At 38.4% G+C, this 16,881-nt stretch overlaps 1 protein-coding gene across 1 annotated transcript in view; it reads right to left on the bottom strand.

The window, feature by feature from the left end:
• The window catches only part of LOC106091771 (spondin-1), a 246,042-nt gene that overhangs the window by 48,931 nt on the left and 180,230 nt on the right, over positions 1-16,881 (bottom strand). Inside the window, exon 2 of the mRNA XM_059369134.1 lies at positions 4,845-5,272. Within this exon, the coding sequence (XP_059225117.1) occupies positions 4,845-5,272 (428 nt within the window). The remainder of the gene's footprint in view (positions 1-4,844; positions 5,273-16,881) is intronic.

Genomic DNA, 16,881 nt, shown 5'->3' with positions numbered 1-16,881 from the left:
TATACCCAAAGTGGTGGGTATCCAAATGCCTTTTACTTGTTCCAAACATTTTAAAAACTTTCTCCTGACATCTCCCTCATAATCGCCCTATGATGAGCATCATGTTTGTGGCACAATTGTTGTAAATTCTTTTCGTTGAACTTTTTTAGTTGGACATTTCCATGACGCATAGGCAGCAGTTTGATCATAGATGTTGCTCCCGGGCGTTTGGTAGCACAAGTACAACCAAATATTGACCCGTGTGGCAAAATAGTCATGTTCATGTGACCACTGAAATACCTAAGACTGCGATGCAAAACATGCATTATACTGATTTCCCTTAAGGCCAAAAAATGTCATCCTTAATGGAAATGTAGCAACTGACCAGCTGAATTTAATGGCCAAAAGGAGACGAAAGGAAAGGTTTTAAAGGATTTCCGTTGGTTACTAAAACCAAAAAAGGTATTGATTTTTCTCAATAGAGAGCGAATGATTGTTAATGCAAAAATTTCCAAAAACGCTATATCAAGAATAGCCAGTTCTCAGGTTTCCCATAGGCGCACAATTCCGATGCGCATAGGTTCCTTTAATGCAGAAAAGTTTTAATGAAGCCAAATTCCCTTGGTATAAGTCCCAGACTTCGACTAAGGCCAAAGTGTGGGCGATGCCATTAAAATGTTACAGTCATCGGCAAAAGTATTTTGACAAACTAATTTTGGAAGAGTTTACAGAAATTATTTAAAATAATATCTAAATCTCCTAATACGACTTCAAGTAGTCATAAATGGTCTAAATGGTCGACTACTACTGTGGTACAGGGTATTGTAAATAGCTTATTGCATTTTTTTGTAACACCCAGAAGGAAGAGAGATCGACTCATTGATAAGTATACCAATCGACTCAGAATCACTATCTGATTCGATTTAGCTATGTCCATCTGTCTGTCCGTCGGTCTGTCTGTTCGTCTATCCGTGTTAATTGATGTACAAGGTTCAGGTCGCAGCTTTCATTCGATAGTCTTAAAAATTGGTACAGGCATGTTTTTCGGCCTAGACACGAAGCCTATTGAAATTGGCAAAAATCGGTTAAGATTTGGATATAGCTCCCAGTTTGCCGTAATAATGCAAAACGAGTAAAAAGGCGTTAAGTTCGGCCGGTCAGAACTTTAGATACCCACCACCTCGGGTATACATGCAAACGACCTTTCGTCAAAATCCGATGAAAAATGCATACCTTATGCCCCTTAGTAGCTATATCGAAATAGATTTCGATTTGGACCAAATATTAATGACTAACATAAGTCACTGTATCAAATTTCGGCTAAATCAGATTATAAATGCGCCTTTTTTGGGGCCAGGACTTTAAATCGAGATATCAGTCTATTTGGCAGCTATTTGCAAATCTTGATCGATCTAGACCGAATTGCAGAAATATGTGGAGGGGCTTAATTTAACTCTTAACTCTCAGCTTTATCCAAATCTGGACCGATCTGAGCCAAATTGAAAAATGATGTCGAAGGGCGTAACACAACTCAGTGCCCCAAATTTCGGCGACATCGGGCAATAAATGCGCTTTTTATGGCCCCAAAAATCTGTGCTATATTGCAGAATCATGTCACGGGCCTTAGCATAACTCATTGTTCCAAATTTCAGCAAAATCGGACAATAAATGCGCCTTTTATGGACCCAAAACCTTAGATCGAGAGATCGGTCTATATGATAGCTATATCCAAATCTGGACCAATCGGGGCCCAACTAAAGAAGGATGTGGAAGGGCCTAACACAACTCATTGTCCCAAATTTCAGTAAAATCAGATAATAAATGTGGCTTTTATGGACCTAAGACCCTAAATCGGCAGATCGGTCTATATGGCAGCTACATCCAAATCTCTACAGATCTGAATCAAATTGAAGAAGGATGCCGAAGGGCCTAACACAACTCACTATGCCAAGTTTCGGCGACATCGGACAATAAATGCGCCTTTTATGGTCCCAAAAACTTAAATCGAGAGATGGGTCAATATGGCAGCTACATCCAATATGGACCTTTCCTAAATCGGCAGTTATATCCAAATCTGGACCGATAGGGGCCAAATTGAATAAGAATGTCGAAGTGCCTAATATAACTCACTGTCGCTAATTTCATCAAAATCGGATAATAAATGTGGCTTATATAGGCTTAAGGTCCTAAATAGGAGGATCGGTCTATATGGCAACTATAACCAAATCTGGACCGATCCGGGCCAAATCAAAGATAGATGTTGAAGGGCTTCACCTAACTCACTGTCCCAAATGTCAGCAATATCGGATAGTAAATGTGGCTTTTATGGGCCTAAGACCCTAAATCGTCGGATCGGTCTATATGGCAGCTATATCCAAATCTGGACCGATCTGGACCAAATTTACGAAGGATGTCGAAGGGAATAACGCAACTTACTGTCTCAAATTTCAGCAAAATCGGATAATAAATGTGGCTTTTATGGGCCTAAGACCCTAAATCTGCGGATCGGTCTATATGGGGGCTATATCAAGATATAGTCCGATATAGCTCATCTTCGAACTTAGCCTGGTTATAGACAAAAAAGGAATCTGTGCAAGATTTCAACTCAGTATCTCTATGTTTAAAGACTGTAGCGTGATTTCAACAGACAGACGGACGGATATGGCTAAATCGTCTTAAATTTTTACACTTGTCAATAAAATATATACCTTATAGGATCTTATAGGGTCGGAAATGGATATTTCGATGTGTTGCAAACGGAATGAGAAAATGAATATACCCCCATCCTTCGGTAGTGGGTATAACAAGTAAAAGCTTGCTAAGTTCGGCCGTGCCGAATCTAGGGAGCCCACCACCATGGGTGGTGGTCTAGGAATTGAACAAGGATGATTCGGTGACCGGTTTACATGGGAGTATTATCAGGTTATAGACTGATTTTGGATGTACTTGACACAGTTGTTGGAAATCATAACAAAAACTACATGCAAAATTTCAGCCAAATCGGACAACAATTGCGGCTTCCGGGGACTCAAGAAGTCTAATCGTGAGATCGGTTTATATGGGAGCTATATCTAAATATGAACCAATGTGCCCCAATTGCAATCCCCAACGATCTACATCGATATTTAGTATATGTGAAAATTTTCATGTGCTTAGCTTTACGCGTTCGACCTCTATCGTGACTTCGACAGATGGACGGACGATCCCCCCATTCGTCTGTCAAAATCACGACAGCGGCCGAACGGATAACGTTCCTTTACAGAAGGACCAAAAATCACACATTATGAAAAAAGAAAGAAATGAAACTCTTGCCCTATACACCTGCAAGAGCGCTATTGGCTAAATTTGGGAGTTTAAACCGCGTCTCATGCCCTGGGTATATACTGCAGTTGTCAGACCTATAAAGGCGCTTCAAAAGTCCACCTACTGGTCAATACTCAACCTGCTCCAAAGGCTAGCCGGCTACTATGATGTACAGAATTTATTTCTACACCTAATGCCTCTAGACATTGTGGCGAGACCAATTGCTGCAGTGAGCCTAAGGGGTCTTCATCACAAGTCTCTAGGTGTGAGGGATTTAAAGGTCGTACAATAGTAGGTTGCATTTATCTCGCAGAAATTCCGAAAGAACCTCTATGAAATGCATACAGCACACTAACCAATCCCTACACTTTGTCCTACTTTTCAAAGGCATTTGTGTTTCTCTACTGCAGCGTGGATTCGTTGTCCACAGGCCTTAAATTTTTCTTCCCGGGTATAATCATAGTTTTGCGAACCGTTTGAAAGTTGTGTTTGTGGCTCAGAATGCCAAGGCAACGGCAATTGATGCCTTTTTGCCTGTTTTCCTTGGATTGAATTGAAAACAGTTCTGAGCGAAATTTTAGCAGAGATATGTGTATACCGTCCACTATGGAATGGGCTTATACCTTAATCGTCATTCCATCTGTAACCGAAGGAAATATTAATCTGAAACCCATGAAGTATATATACTCTTGATCACCTTGAAATTTTAAGTCGACTTAGCTATACCTGTCCCGTCTATCCGTCCGTCTATCAGTCTTTCGAAAACATGATAACTTTCGAAGGAATAAAGCTAGGCGCTTGAAACTTTTGCACAAATACATACTCCCTATTAGTGTAGCTCGATTGGGATTGTAAATGGCCGAAAACAGTCCATGTTTTGTTATAGCTGCCACATAAACCGATCTTCCTATTTGACTTCTAAAGCCTCTAGAGAGCGCAATTATTATCCAATAAGGCTAAAACTTTACACGTGATGAATTGTTTGTTTTTTGAACAACTGTGCGAAGTATGGTTTAAAGCAGTCCATATTTGCCATATAAACCGGTAGTCAGATTAAACTTCTTGAGCCTCTAGGGGGCTCAATTTTTATCAGATTTGACTGAAATTTTGAACGTTATAGTCTGCTATAACCTTTAATATTTGTTCTTAGTATGGGTATGGGTATGGAGTAAAATGGATTTTTGACCATTGTTCCCGTCGACCAAAATACTTGATGTTATCTATAGAGAATGGCGCATTTATATTTTCAAGCCAAACATCTTAAAGATTTAAATATTTTCAAATTTATTCAAAAAGTGTCATTCCCTTGAAATTTTCCCTCTTATGACATATTGTTCTTAATCTAAACTCATTTTCCTCTTCCAACCAACAACCACTTCATTTCCCTAAACATCATACTTCCACTCACAAAAACTAAAGATTTCTCCACCCACTAAATAATTGATACAATTCTTAAAGCACCTATCTATGTTTCCTATTAATTTTCTCCAGCCCATGCGATGGCTTCGCTAACCCACCCACACGCATCATTAAGGATAATTTCCATTTTCTATGGCACTTACCTGGAAGGAATCGACCCCTATGAACCAGTCAGGTGAGGGTACAATGCGTGTCATTAATGACACCAAACTGTGATTGCTATCGACAAAGAACTTTGCTTCGCTGCGACCCGCACCTGTGGTAATGGCCGGTAAATTGAATTCATCGAAAACGCTACGCTCGCTACCACCACTACCACTGACAACGGACTGGGGACTTGCCGTGTTATGGGAATTGCGTGTTGTTGTTCCTTGATTGCTGTTGTTGTTGATGTTGCCATTATTGTTAGTAGTAGTTTGCTTCTGCTGCTGCTGTTGTTGTTGCTGCTGCTGCTGTTCACCTAATGGCGTGTCCAATAAATCACTTTTACCCGTTTCGGCAAATTGTTTAACGCCGGAAGTCGCCTGTTGACCCATGTGATACAAAGCGTATTTTGAGTCGTGTGTTCGACCTGAAGGAAGGGAGAGAAAAAAATATTTAAAACAATTATTATATATTTTTGCATTAAGTATTAGATTAATTCAAATATATTTTAAACAAATTTGAAGAGTGACTTAAATCGTTCAAAGATGATTACATAAAAATTAAAAAAAAAAAAACTTGTTTGTTGAATTTTGCATAATTTTTATAAATTTAAACAACTTGGATATGTTAAAATATTTATGAAGTTTTTTTTCAATTTTCTTTTTTTGAAAGTATTAACATTTTATGACATAATAAGGCTTATCAAATGACAATAAACTCGACCTAAAGCTATGGGGATTATGCTAATGTCGTTATATGTTTGGTGGTGACAGCCCAAAGGGTCTGGTCCATTAGGATGATTGTGGAAAAACCAGTAACGAAAGGCAAAAGTAGGGCGGTGTCGACTGTATAATATCCTCCACCTACCCTATAAATAAACAAAGGGGGGCTATATCTAATTCTGAACCAATTTTAAGGGACCTCGGCGTATGTATTCAGAAAGGTTATTAAAATTCCTCTATCAAATTTCGAGGAAAGCAAATATGTTCAAAATATAATAACTACGGTTGACAAATGACAAAAAATTACCCAAAATGTGACGAACATATAGATGGGAGCTATACCTAAATCTGAACCGATTTCAATCAAACTTTATGGCTATTTTGGAAGTCATCGAGGAAAGCTTTGTACGACATTTTGGGAAGATTGGTCAATAAATGCGCTTGCAGTGGGTCTAGGAGTGAAAATCGGACGAATATATATATGGGAGCTATATCCAAATCTGAACCGATTTCTACGAAATTCACCAGTAATATTGAGAGTCATAAGAAAATCCTTCCTGTCGAATTTCGAGAGAATCGGTTAACAAATGACCATTTTATTATTGTATTTCTGCAAATCGGACGAATATATATATGGGAGCTATATGCAAATCTTAACCGATTTCTATAAAATTCATCAGTAATATTGAGAGTCATAAGGAAATCCTTCCTGTTAAATTTTGAGAAAATCGGTTAACAAATGACCATTTTATTATTGTATTACTGCAAATCGGACGAACATATATATGGGAGCTATATCCAAATGTGAACCGATTTCTAAAAAATTCACCAGTAATATCGACAGTCATAAGGAAATCCTTTCTGCCAAATTATGGGAGATATATCCAAATGTGAACCAATTTCTACAAAATTCATCAGTAACATTAAGAGTTATAGGAAAATTCCTTCTGCCAAATTTCGGGAGAATCGGTTAACAAATGACCACTTTATTGCTGTATTACTGCAGATCGGACAAACATATACATGGGAGCTATATCCAAATCTGAACTGATTTCTATGAAATTCACCGGAAATATTGAGAGTCATAAGAAAATCCTCTCTGCCAAATTTCAAGAGAATCGGTTAAAAAATGACCATTTTATTGCTGTATTACTGCAAATCGGACAAACATAAATATGGGAGCTATATCTAAATCTGATCCGATTTTTTTAAAATTCATCACTAATATCGAGTGTCATAAGAAAATCCTCTCTGCCAAATTTCGAGAGAATCGGTTAACAAATGACCATTTTATTGCTGTGTTACTTCAAATCGGACGAACATATATATGGGAGCTATATCCAAATCTGATCCGATTTCTATGAAATTCACCAGCAATATCGAGAGTCATAAAAAAATCCTCTCTGCCAGATTTCAAAAGAATCGATTAAAAAATGACCATTTTATTGCTGTATTACTGCAAATCGGACGAACATATATATGGGAGCTATATCCAAATATGAACCAATTTTTTCCAAATTCAATAGGCTTCGTCTCTGGGTCAAAAAACATTCCCATAACAAATTTGAAGACGATCGGATGGAAATTGCAACCTGTATTTTGTACACAAATTAACATGGACAGACGGACAGACAGACAGACAGACATGGCTAAATCAAAATAGAGCAAGTAAGAGCGTGCTAAGTTCGGTCGGGCCGAATATACCCTCCACCATGGATCGCATCTGTCGAGTTCTTTGCGCAATATCTCTTTTTAGGCAAACAAAGAATAATGCATATGGACGGAGGAGGAGAAGGAGAAGGAGGAGCTATATCAAGTTATAGTCCGATTCGGGGCTCAAGAAGCTAAATCGGGAGATCGGTTTATATGGGAGCTGTGTCAAGCTATAGATGGATTCAGACCATATTGCACACGTATGTTGAAGGCGATGGGAGAAGCCGTTGTACAAAATGTGTCCCAAATCGGATGAGAATTGCGCTCTCTAGAGGCTCAAGAACTCAAGATACCCAATCGGTTTTATGGCAGCTATACACTTGAAATAAATGTTGCAAGTGATATGAAAACACCACGTGCAAAATTACAGCCCAATCGGATAGGAATTGCGCCTTCTAAAAGCTCAGGAAGTCAAGACCCAAGATAGGTTTATATAGCAGCTATATCAGGTTATGGACCGATTTGAACCATACTTCACACAGTTGTTGGAAGTGATATCAAAACACTATGTACAAAATTTCAGTCAAATTGGATGAGAATTGCGCCCTCTAGAGGCTCAAGAAGTCAAGACCTTAGATCGGTTTATACAGCAGCTATATCAGGTTATAGACCGATTTCAACCATACTTGACACAGTTGTTGGAAGTGATATCGAAAGACTATGTGCAAAATTTCAGTCAAATCGGACGAGAATTGCGCCCTCTAGAGGCTCAAGAAGTCAAGGCCCCAGATCGGTTTATATAGCAGCTATATCAGGTTATGGACCGATTTGAACCGTACTTGACACAGTTGTTGAAAGTGATATCGAAACACTATGTGCAAAATTTCAGTCAAATTGGATAAGAATTGCGCCCTCTAGAGGCTCAAGAAGTCAAGACCCAAGATCGGTTTATATGGCAACTATATCAAAACATGGACCGATTCGGCTTATTAACAATCCCAACCGACCTACTTCAATAAGAAGTGTTTGTGCAGAATTTCAAGCGGCTAGCTCTACTCCTTCAAAAGTTAGCATGCTTTCGACTGACAGACGGACGGACGGACCGACATGGCTAGATCGACTTAAAATGGCATGGCGATCAAGAAGATATATACTTTATGGGGTTTTAGACGCATTTTACGAGGTGTTACAAACAAAATGACGAAATTAGTAAACCCCCTTCCAGTTTCAGCAGCGCAACTGCATATTGTACAAGTAAAAGCCACACAAAACAAGTTTACCCTGTTGCGTAATTTTTCCAGCACTCATTGACATACAGGGTGGCTGATGAATATTGCTACAATGATGAATATTGCTACATTTTTTTTTCGGTGTATGGAATACATTTTTCTTTTATTCATGTTAAATTAAATTATTAAATTAATTATTAAATTATTATTAATTAAATTAATTAATTAATTAATTAAATTAATTATTAAATTATTATTATTAAATAGAAAAAAAGTTATTACATTTTTTTTTTGGTAGCGGCTTTCATCAGCCACCCTGTATATTCAAATGAGATATCCTATTATACCTCTGTGATATGCCAAAAGGGAGCATCATGATAAATTTATATCCCTGTTAAAATGCATGAATAAAGTCACGTTGTCATATAATAGCCGCAAGATAGCACATTATGATCCCAATTGACCATAATATTTAAATAAATGTTTGTTTTTTCTCACTGTCTTTCGTGCTATTTGTTTGTATGATTGTGGAAAACATTAATGCCAACAACAGCTGCACCACACATGTAGCTCAGACAAAACACAGAACTATGGAGTTAACAAATGTGTGGTTCAAAACTTGGCATACAATCTTTAAAATTATATTTCGTAATTATGGAAGGCCCTATGAAAATGGGCCACATTTGTGTTTGTTTGTTTTTTCCGTATAGACTCAAAAACAGCTGAACCGATTACTTTGAAATTTTCACAGATTGTGTAGGTTGGTCTGGAAGAAACCATAGGCTATATAATTTTTCGATATCGGGAGGGGGGCGGACCTTCCCCCTTACCCCAAAAGTACTATCCAAAAATAAAAGTGGACCGATCGGGGCCGATGGAATTCAAATGAAAGGTATTTAAGAGAAGAAAACGAATTTCATAATAAAAGTTGGGTCCAAGTACCTGGGGGCCGCCCCAGCCCCAAAACCCCTTAAAATAGGTTTATTTGACGATCATGACAATATGGGACTCAAATGAAAGGTATTCGGGAGTAGATTACGAATATGGTCAGGAAGTAGGAATAGGAAGGGGAAGGGGGCGGACCCTCCACCGTTACCCTCAAAACACCACCCAAAATCAAAAGTGGACCGATAAGGACAATATGGATATCAAATGAAAAGTATGCGGAAGTAGATAACGAAACTGGCATACAAATTCATGTCGAAGTATAGGGGGTTACCCCACCCCCACAAATACGCCCAAAATGGGCACATTAGCCAACCACGGATATATGGGACTCGGTTTGCTTGTTCCGTATAGACTGAAAAAAGGCAGAACCGGTTTCCTCGAAATTTTCGCATATTGTGTAGTTTGGACTGGAAGGAAACATAGGCTATATAATTTTTCGAAAGGGGGAAGGACCCTCCCCCTTATGCCAAAAACACAACCCAAAATCAAACGTGGACCAATCGAGACAATATGGGTATCAAATGAAAGGTATTGGGGAGTAGATTACGAATATGGCATTAAAATTTTAGTCTAAGTACCCTTGGGGCCAACCCAACCCTAAAACTCCCCCTAACGGTAATATTGGACGATCATTTCAATATGGGGCTCAAATGAAAGGTATTCGGGATTAGATTTCGAATGTCGCTTACAAAATCAAATCGAAGTATCGGGAGTCGCGCCACCCCTTAAAAACGCCATTAGACCAATTATGACTATATGATACTTGGCTGAACTGATTTTCTTATAATTTTCATAGATTCTGTACATTTGTCTGGAATGAAACATAGGCTATATAATTTTTAGATATCGGGTGGAGGCGGACCCTCCCCCTTACCCCAAAAATGCCCAAGTACCCAGTGCGCCCCCTCAACCCCAAAACTCCTCTAAACAGTTATATTCGAAGTTCATTGCAATATGGGTCTCAAATAAAAAATATTAGGCAGTAGACTTAAAATATGGCATAAAACATAAGGTCCATGTAATGAGAGTTAGCCCACCCCCAAATTCCCCCAAATGGGCATATCTGTCGACCATGGCTATATGGAACTCAAATGAAAGTTATTAGGGAGTAGATTACGAATATGACATTAAAATTTGCGCTTTTCCTCCTAAAGATACGTCAAATGGGTTATTTGACCCATTATGACAATATTGGACTCAAATGAAAGGTATTTAAGAGTAGAAAACGAATTTGATATCCAGTTTTGGAGCCAAGTGTTTTAGGGTACGCCCTAAAGCACCCTCTAAACTGAACTTCATTTCCATTGGAAATAAAGAACAAATTTGATATCTATTTTCAGTACAAAGTGCCGGTGGCCGCCCCAGCCCCAAACCACCCTCCAAACGGTTCATATTTACCGGTCATGGCAATATGGAGCTCAAATAAAACGGATTTGGAAGTGCAGCACGAATTTGATATCCATATTTGAGTTGAAATGTCTGAGGTGCTTCTCACACATCAATGAGTACTTTCCGATTCAAGTTTAAACTCAATGAAAATGGACTTTTTTTATACAGCCGAGTCCGAACTGCGTCCCGCAGTTCAACACCTTTTTGGGGATAATATTTTAAATGAACCTGCATGGCATTGTACCTCGCAAATGTCACCAACCAACGCTATGTCCGATGTTCTCTCCAGGGTTCTAACGCCTTCAGCGTCATAGGCTACAATGGCACGAATTCGATATCCGCATTCAGGGCGAAGCATCCCTGGGTGTACTCTTTGCAAGATTACTATTCTTCACCTATTCAAAGGCGCCTATTAGGTAGGCTACAAAACCCTCCTTGCGCCGTTGAGTATTTTTTGTTTTAAACTAATATACACACATACATACTTACCTAAATATGTATACGGCAGTGTTGGCGCGTTTAAGCACATACATAGTTTAAGTAAATTATTTTAAATCATTTATATATGCTAATTAAAGATGATTGAATAAATTATGGAAAGCCTATTAAATGCATGCAAGTTGCATTTGATGATGGCTTGTTAAGACCTTATGCAGTGGTTTCGTACTCAAAATGTTGTTGCAAGTTTAAAAAATGTAAAAAATGTTCCAATGAATGAATATATATAGAAATTTAACATAAATTTGGTTGAAATTGTAAAAACATAACATGTTAGTGGGTAATTAACGAAAAAATCAATTCAAATAACGAAATCATTAAAAATGGAAGCGATGTTCATGCATGAAGAAATATTACACCAACGGCTGGAGTAATTAGCATTTATTGCCTGATAATTTCTTTTCAATAATCAATCCATCACTCTGGTGATTTTCATTCTCAGGGTCCAATAAGTTTAATTTTCTCTCTCCAAGATTCAACGCAACACTTTTTCCACACCAAAGAGTACGTATTTCCTTGAAATAAATTATTTTTTTTATACCCACCACCGAAGGATGGGGGTATATTCATTTAGTCATTCCGTTTGCAACACATTGAAATATGCATTTCCGACCCTATAAAGTGTATATATTCTTGATCAGCGTAAAAGTCTAAGACGATCTAGACATGTCTTTCCGTCTGGCCATCCGTTTGTCGGTCCGTCTGTCCGTCCATCTGTCCGTCAATCTGTCCGTCCGTCTGTCCGTCCACCTGACCGTCCGTCTGCTTGTCCGTACGTCTGTCCGTCCGTCCGCTTGTCCGTACGTCTGTCCGTCCGTCTGTCTGTTGAAATCACGCTACAGTCTTTAAAAATAGAAATATTTAGCTGAACCTTTGCACAGATTCTTTTTTATACCCTCCACCATAAGATGGGGGGTATACTAATTTCGTCATTCTGTTTGTAACTACTCGAAATATTCATCTGAGACCCCATAAAGTATATATATTCTTGATCGTCGTGACATTTTATGTCGATCTATCCATGTCCGTCCGTCTGTCCGTCCGTCCGTCCGTCTGTCTGTCGAAAGCACGCTAACTTCCGAAGGAGTAAAGCTAGCCGCTTGAAATTTTACACAAATACTTCCTATTAGTGTAGGTCGGTTGGTATTGTAAATGGGCCATATCGGTCCATGTTTTGATATAGCTGCCATATAAACCGATCTTGGGTCTTGACTTCTTGAGCCTCTAGCGTGCGCAATTCTTATCCTATCAGAATGAAATTTAGCATGACGTGTTTTGATATGATATCCAACAACTGTGCCAAGTATGGTTCAAATCGGTCCATAACCTGATATAACTGCCATATAAACCGATCGTGGGTCTTGACTTCTTGAGCCTCTAGAGTGCGCAATTCTTATCCGATTGAAATGAAATTTTGCACGACGTGTTTTGTTATTATATCCAACAACTGTGCCAAGTATGGTTCAAATCGGTTCATAACCTGATATAGCTGCCATATAAACCGATCTTGGGTCTTGACTTCTTGAGCCTCTAGAGGGCGCAATTCTTATCCGAATAGAATGGAATTTCACACGACGTGTTTTGTTATGATACCCAACAACTGTGCCAAGTATGGTTTAAATCGGTCCATAACCTGATATAGCTGCCATATAAACCGATCTTGGGTCTTGACTTCTTGAGCCTCTAGAGGGCACAATTCTTATCCGATTTGAATGAATTTTTGCACGAAGTATTTCGTTATGATATCCAACAACTGTGCCAAGTATGGTTGAAATCGGTTCATAACCTGATATAGCTGTCATATAAACAGATCTGGGGATTTGATTTCTTGAGCTTCTAGAGGGCGCAATTCCTATCCGATTTGGCTGAAATTTTGCATGACGTATTTTATTTTTACTTTCAATAACTGTGTCAAATAAGGTTCAAATCGGTTCATAACCTGATATAGCTGCCATATAAACCGATCTGGGATCTTGACTTCTTTTCTTATATCCTTTTTTGCCTAAGAAGAGATGCCGGGAAAAGAACTCGACAAATGCGATCCATGGTGGAGGGTATATAAGATTCGGCCCGGCCGAACTTAGCACGCTTTTACTTGTTTGTCCATAAATAGGTTAAGTTCGAAGATGGGCTTTATCGGACTATATCTTGATATAGCCCCCATATAGAACGATCCGGCGATTTAGGGTCTTAAGCCCATAAAAGCCTCATGTATTATCCGACTTTGCTGAAATTTAGGGACAGTGAGTTGTGGTAGACTCTTCGATATCCTTCTTCAATTTGGCCCAGATGGGTCTAGATTTGGATATAGCTGCCATATAGACTGATCCGCCGATTTAAGGTTTTGGGCCCATAAAAGGCGCATTTATTATCCGATGTTGTCAAAATATGGGATAGTGAGTTATGCTAGGCCCTTTGACATCCTTCTTCAATTTTGCCTAGATCGGTTCAGATTTGGATATAGCTGCCATATAAACCGATCTCTCGATTTAAAGTTTTGGGACCACAAAAGGCGCATTTATTGGCCAATGTCGCCGAAATTTGGGACAGTGAGTCAAGTTAATCCCCTCGACATATTTGTGCAATACAGCACAGATCGGTCCAAATTTGTATATAGCTGCCATATAGACCGATCCTCCGATTTAAGGTTCTGGGCCCATAAAAGGCGCATTTATTATCCGATTTTGCTGTAATTTGGGACAGTGACTTGCGTTAGGCCGATATCCTTCGTCAGTTTGGCCAAGATCGGTCTAGATTTTGATATAGATGGCATATAGACCGATCCGCCGATTTAGGGTCTTAAGTCCATAAAAGTCAAATTTTTTATCCGATTTTGCTGAAATTTGGGACAGTGGGTTGTGTTATGCCCTTCGACATCTTTCGTCTATTTGGCCCAGATCGGTCCAGATTTGGATAGAGCTCCCATATAGACCGATAAGCCGATTAAAGGTTTTGGGCCCATAAAAGGCCCATTTATTGGGACAATGAGTTGTGTTAGGCTCTTCCACATTTTTCTGCAACTTGGCCCAAATCGGTCCAAATTTAGATATAGCTGCCAAAGAGACCGATATCTCGATTTAAAGCCTTGGCCCCTTAAAAGGCGCATTTATAATCCGATTTTACTGAAATTTGACACAGTGACTAATGTTAGGCTTTTCGATATCCGTGTCGTATATTACCAAAAAGACTAATATCTTGTTACACACAGTTGGTAAATGACTTGTATTTATTAGTATTTGGTCCAAATCGGAACATATTTCGATATAGCTGCTATGGGGCGTAAAGTATGCATTTTTCGCCGGATTTTGACGAAAGCTGGTTTACATATATACCCGAGGTGGTGGGTATCCAAAGTTCGGCCCGGCCGAACTTAAAGCCTTTTTACTTGTTATACCCTCCACCATAGGATGGGGGTATATTAATTTCGTCATTCTGTTTGTAACACCTCGAAATATGCGTCTGAGACCCCATTAAATATATATACTCGTGATCGTCATGTCTTTTTAAGTCGATCTAGCCATGTCCGTCCGTCTGTCCGCCCGTCCGTCTGTCTGTCGAAAGCACGCTAACTTTCGAAGGAGTAAAGCCAGCCGCTTGAAAATTTTCACAAATACTTCTTATTGGTGTAGGTCGGTTGGGATTGTAAATGGGCCAATTCGGTTCATGTTTTGATATAGCTGCCATATAAACCGATCTTGGGTCTTGATTTCTTGTGCCCTAGAGGGCGCAATTTCCGTCCGATTTGACTGAATTTTTGCAAGTGGTATTTCGGTATCACTTTCAGCAAATGTGCTACTTTACTTGTTTAAATTCTCCCCTTTGTTTTCAAAATCATTCAATAAACTAGCATACATCTGCTATACTATTTTTAAATGTTTTCTTATCTTGGAAACTGTACGCCTATTGGCTATATTAATTAGCTCTTCTCTGTTTTTTATGGCATTTTAAAAAGCGCTTTATTAGCTTGTTGTCGACACTTTTTTTTAAGTCATTTGGCATATGTCGCAGGAAAATCATAAAATAAAAATCTTTTGTTGAAATGATAAATAATTTTCGCCACAAAATATGATAAAAGCCTCCATTTATTTTTAATTTTAATTTTTTGACATGTTATTGCTCATTTCGATTGCAAACAGTCAGTCAGTTGAGCTTCTTTACATCTGACGTGTTTCTAATGGATCTCCCTCCAAATACTCTTTGTGCGAAGTGCTTCAAGGCTTTGAACGGGAAGTTCATAGCATGCCACATTTGCAGAGCTAAGCTACACTTCTTTTGTGCCAACGTCGATACTAATATTGGCGAATTATTTGTTAAAAATTCAAATATTGTATTTAATTGCAATGACTGCCTATCAGTTTCTTCTGATTTGGTTGCTCGCATTGCCTCTTTGACCAGTGAAGTGAGAGAGCTAAAAGTCTTAATAAACTCATCTTTATGTGCTGAAGTGCGAGAGATAAAAAAAACAGTGGAGAAAAACAACAAACCTCCAAGCAAAGAAGTTCATCAACAAAATGCAAATCATTATTCTGAGACCAGTGGTAGCGATGTTGTTGGTACTGTCCAAAGTCTTATTATACCAGTTACATCTACAGGTGCACAATCCATGAACAAGCCGAGCTCGCAACATGTTGTTTCATATGCACCATCGGTTTCGTCAGTGAGTACAAATGATGTTAATGCAGTAAACAATAGGAATGAAATGTTCGAACCAAACCATCAAGCAAGTATGGGTTGGGAAACTGTTCAAAGGCGTAGACGAAAAGGGGGCAAAGTCATATTCGGTGAAAATAATGTACCTAATGATTTGGAAGTGGTGGCGACCAAGAAATGGATTCATATATCAAAGTTTAAGCCAACTGTTTCATGCGATCAAATTATCAATTATATTGCTGCCAACTCCAACATTGATAAAGCTAATATTGAATGCTATAAATTAGTAAAGAAAGACGCTAATTTAAGTGAATTAAAAAGTGTTAATTTTAAGCTGGGTGTAGTATCTAGTTTTTATAATGATATTTTTAACTCTAAATTGTGGCCTACCGATATCAGGGTACGTCCGTTTAAAAATTTTCAAAAAAGGGAAATACAACCCTTAGTTCAGTAGTAGATGCTGCACATAATCTAAAAGTGTTTTATCAAAATATGTCAGGTATTCGCACAAAGGCCAATGAAATCATGAATTTTACGTCCCAATGTGACTTTGATTTAATTCTCATTGTTGAGACCTGGCTTAATTCCGACTTTTATGATGCCGAATTTTTCGACATGAATTTGTTTAATGTATATCGGAAGGATAGAAATGCTTATCGTACAGGATTATCCCGGGGTGGGGGTGTTCTTATTGCTGTAAAATCTAAATATAAATCCTATTTATGTAAAATTGATGATGATGATGGTCTTTTGGATCAAATTGCACTATATGTAATTGGATTTAATCAAAAACTGTTAATATCTCTATCGTATATACCTCCTGGTAGTCATGATAATATCTATTCTAAACATGTCTCTAATATTGTTAATTTGGAAGAGAATATGTGTTCTGATACTAATTTATGTGTAATGGGAGATTTTAATTTATCAAGTATTTGTTGGACCAT

This window comes from Stomoxys calcitrans, chromosome 5 (assembly GCF_963082655.1).
Source record: "Stomoxys calcitrans chromosome 5, idStoCalc2.1, whole genome shotgun sequence".
In the NCBI taxonomy this organism is placed as follows: domain Eukaryota; kingdom Metazoa; phylum Arthropoda; class Insecta; order Diptera; family Muscidae; genus Stomoxys; species Stomoxys calcitrans.
This window is presented reverse-complemented; position numbering and strand designations above follow the sequence as displayed.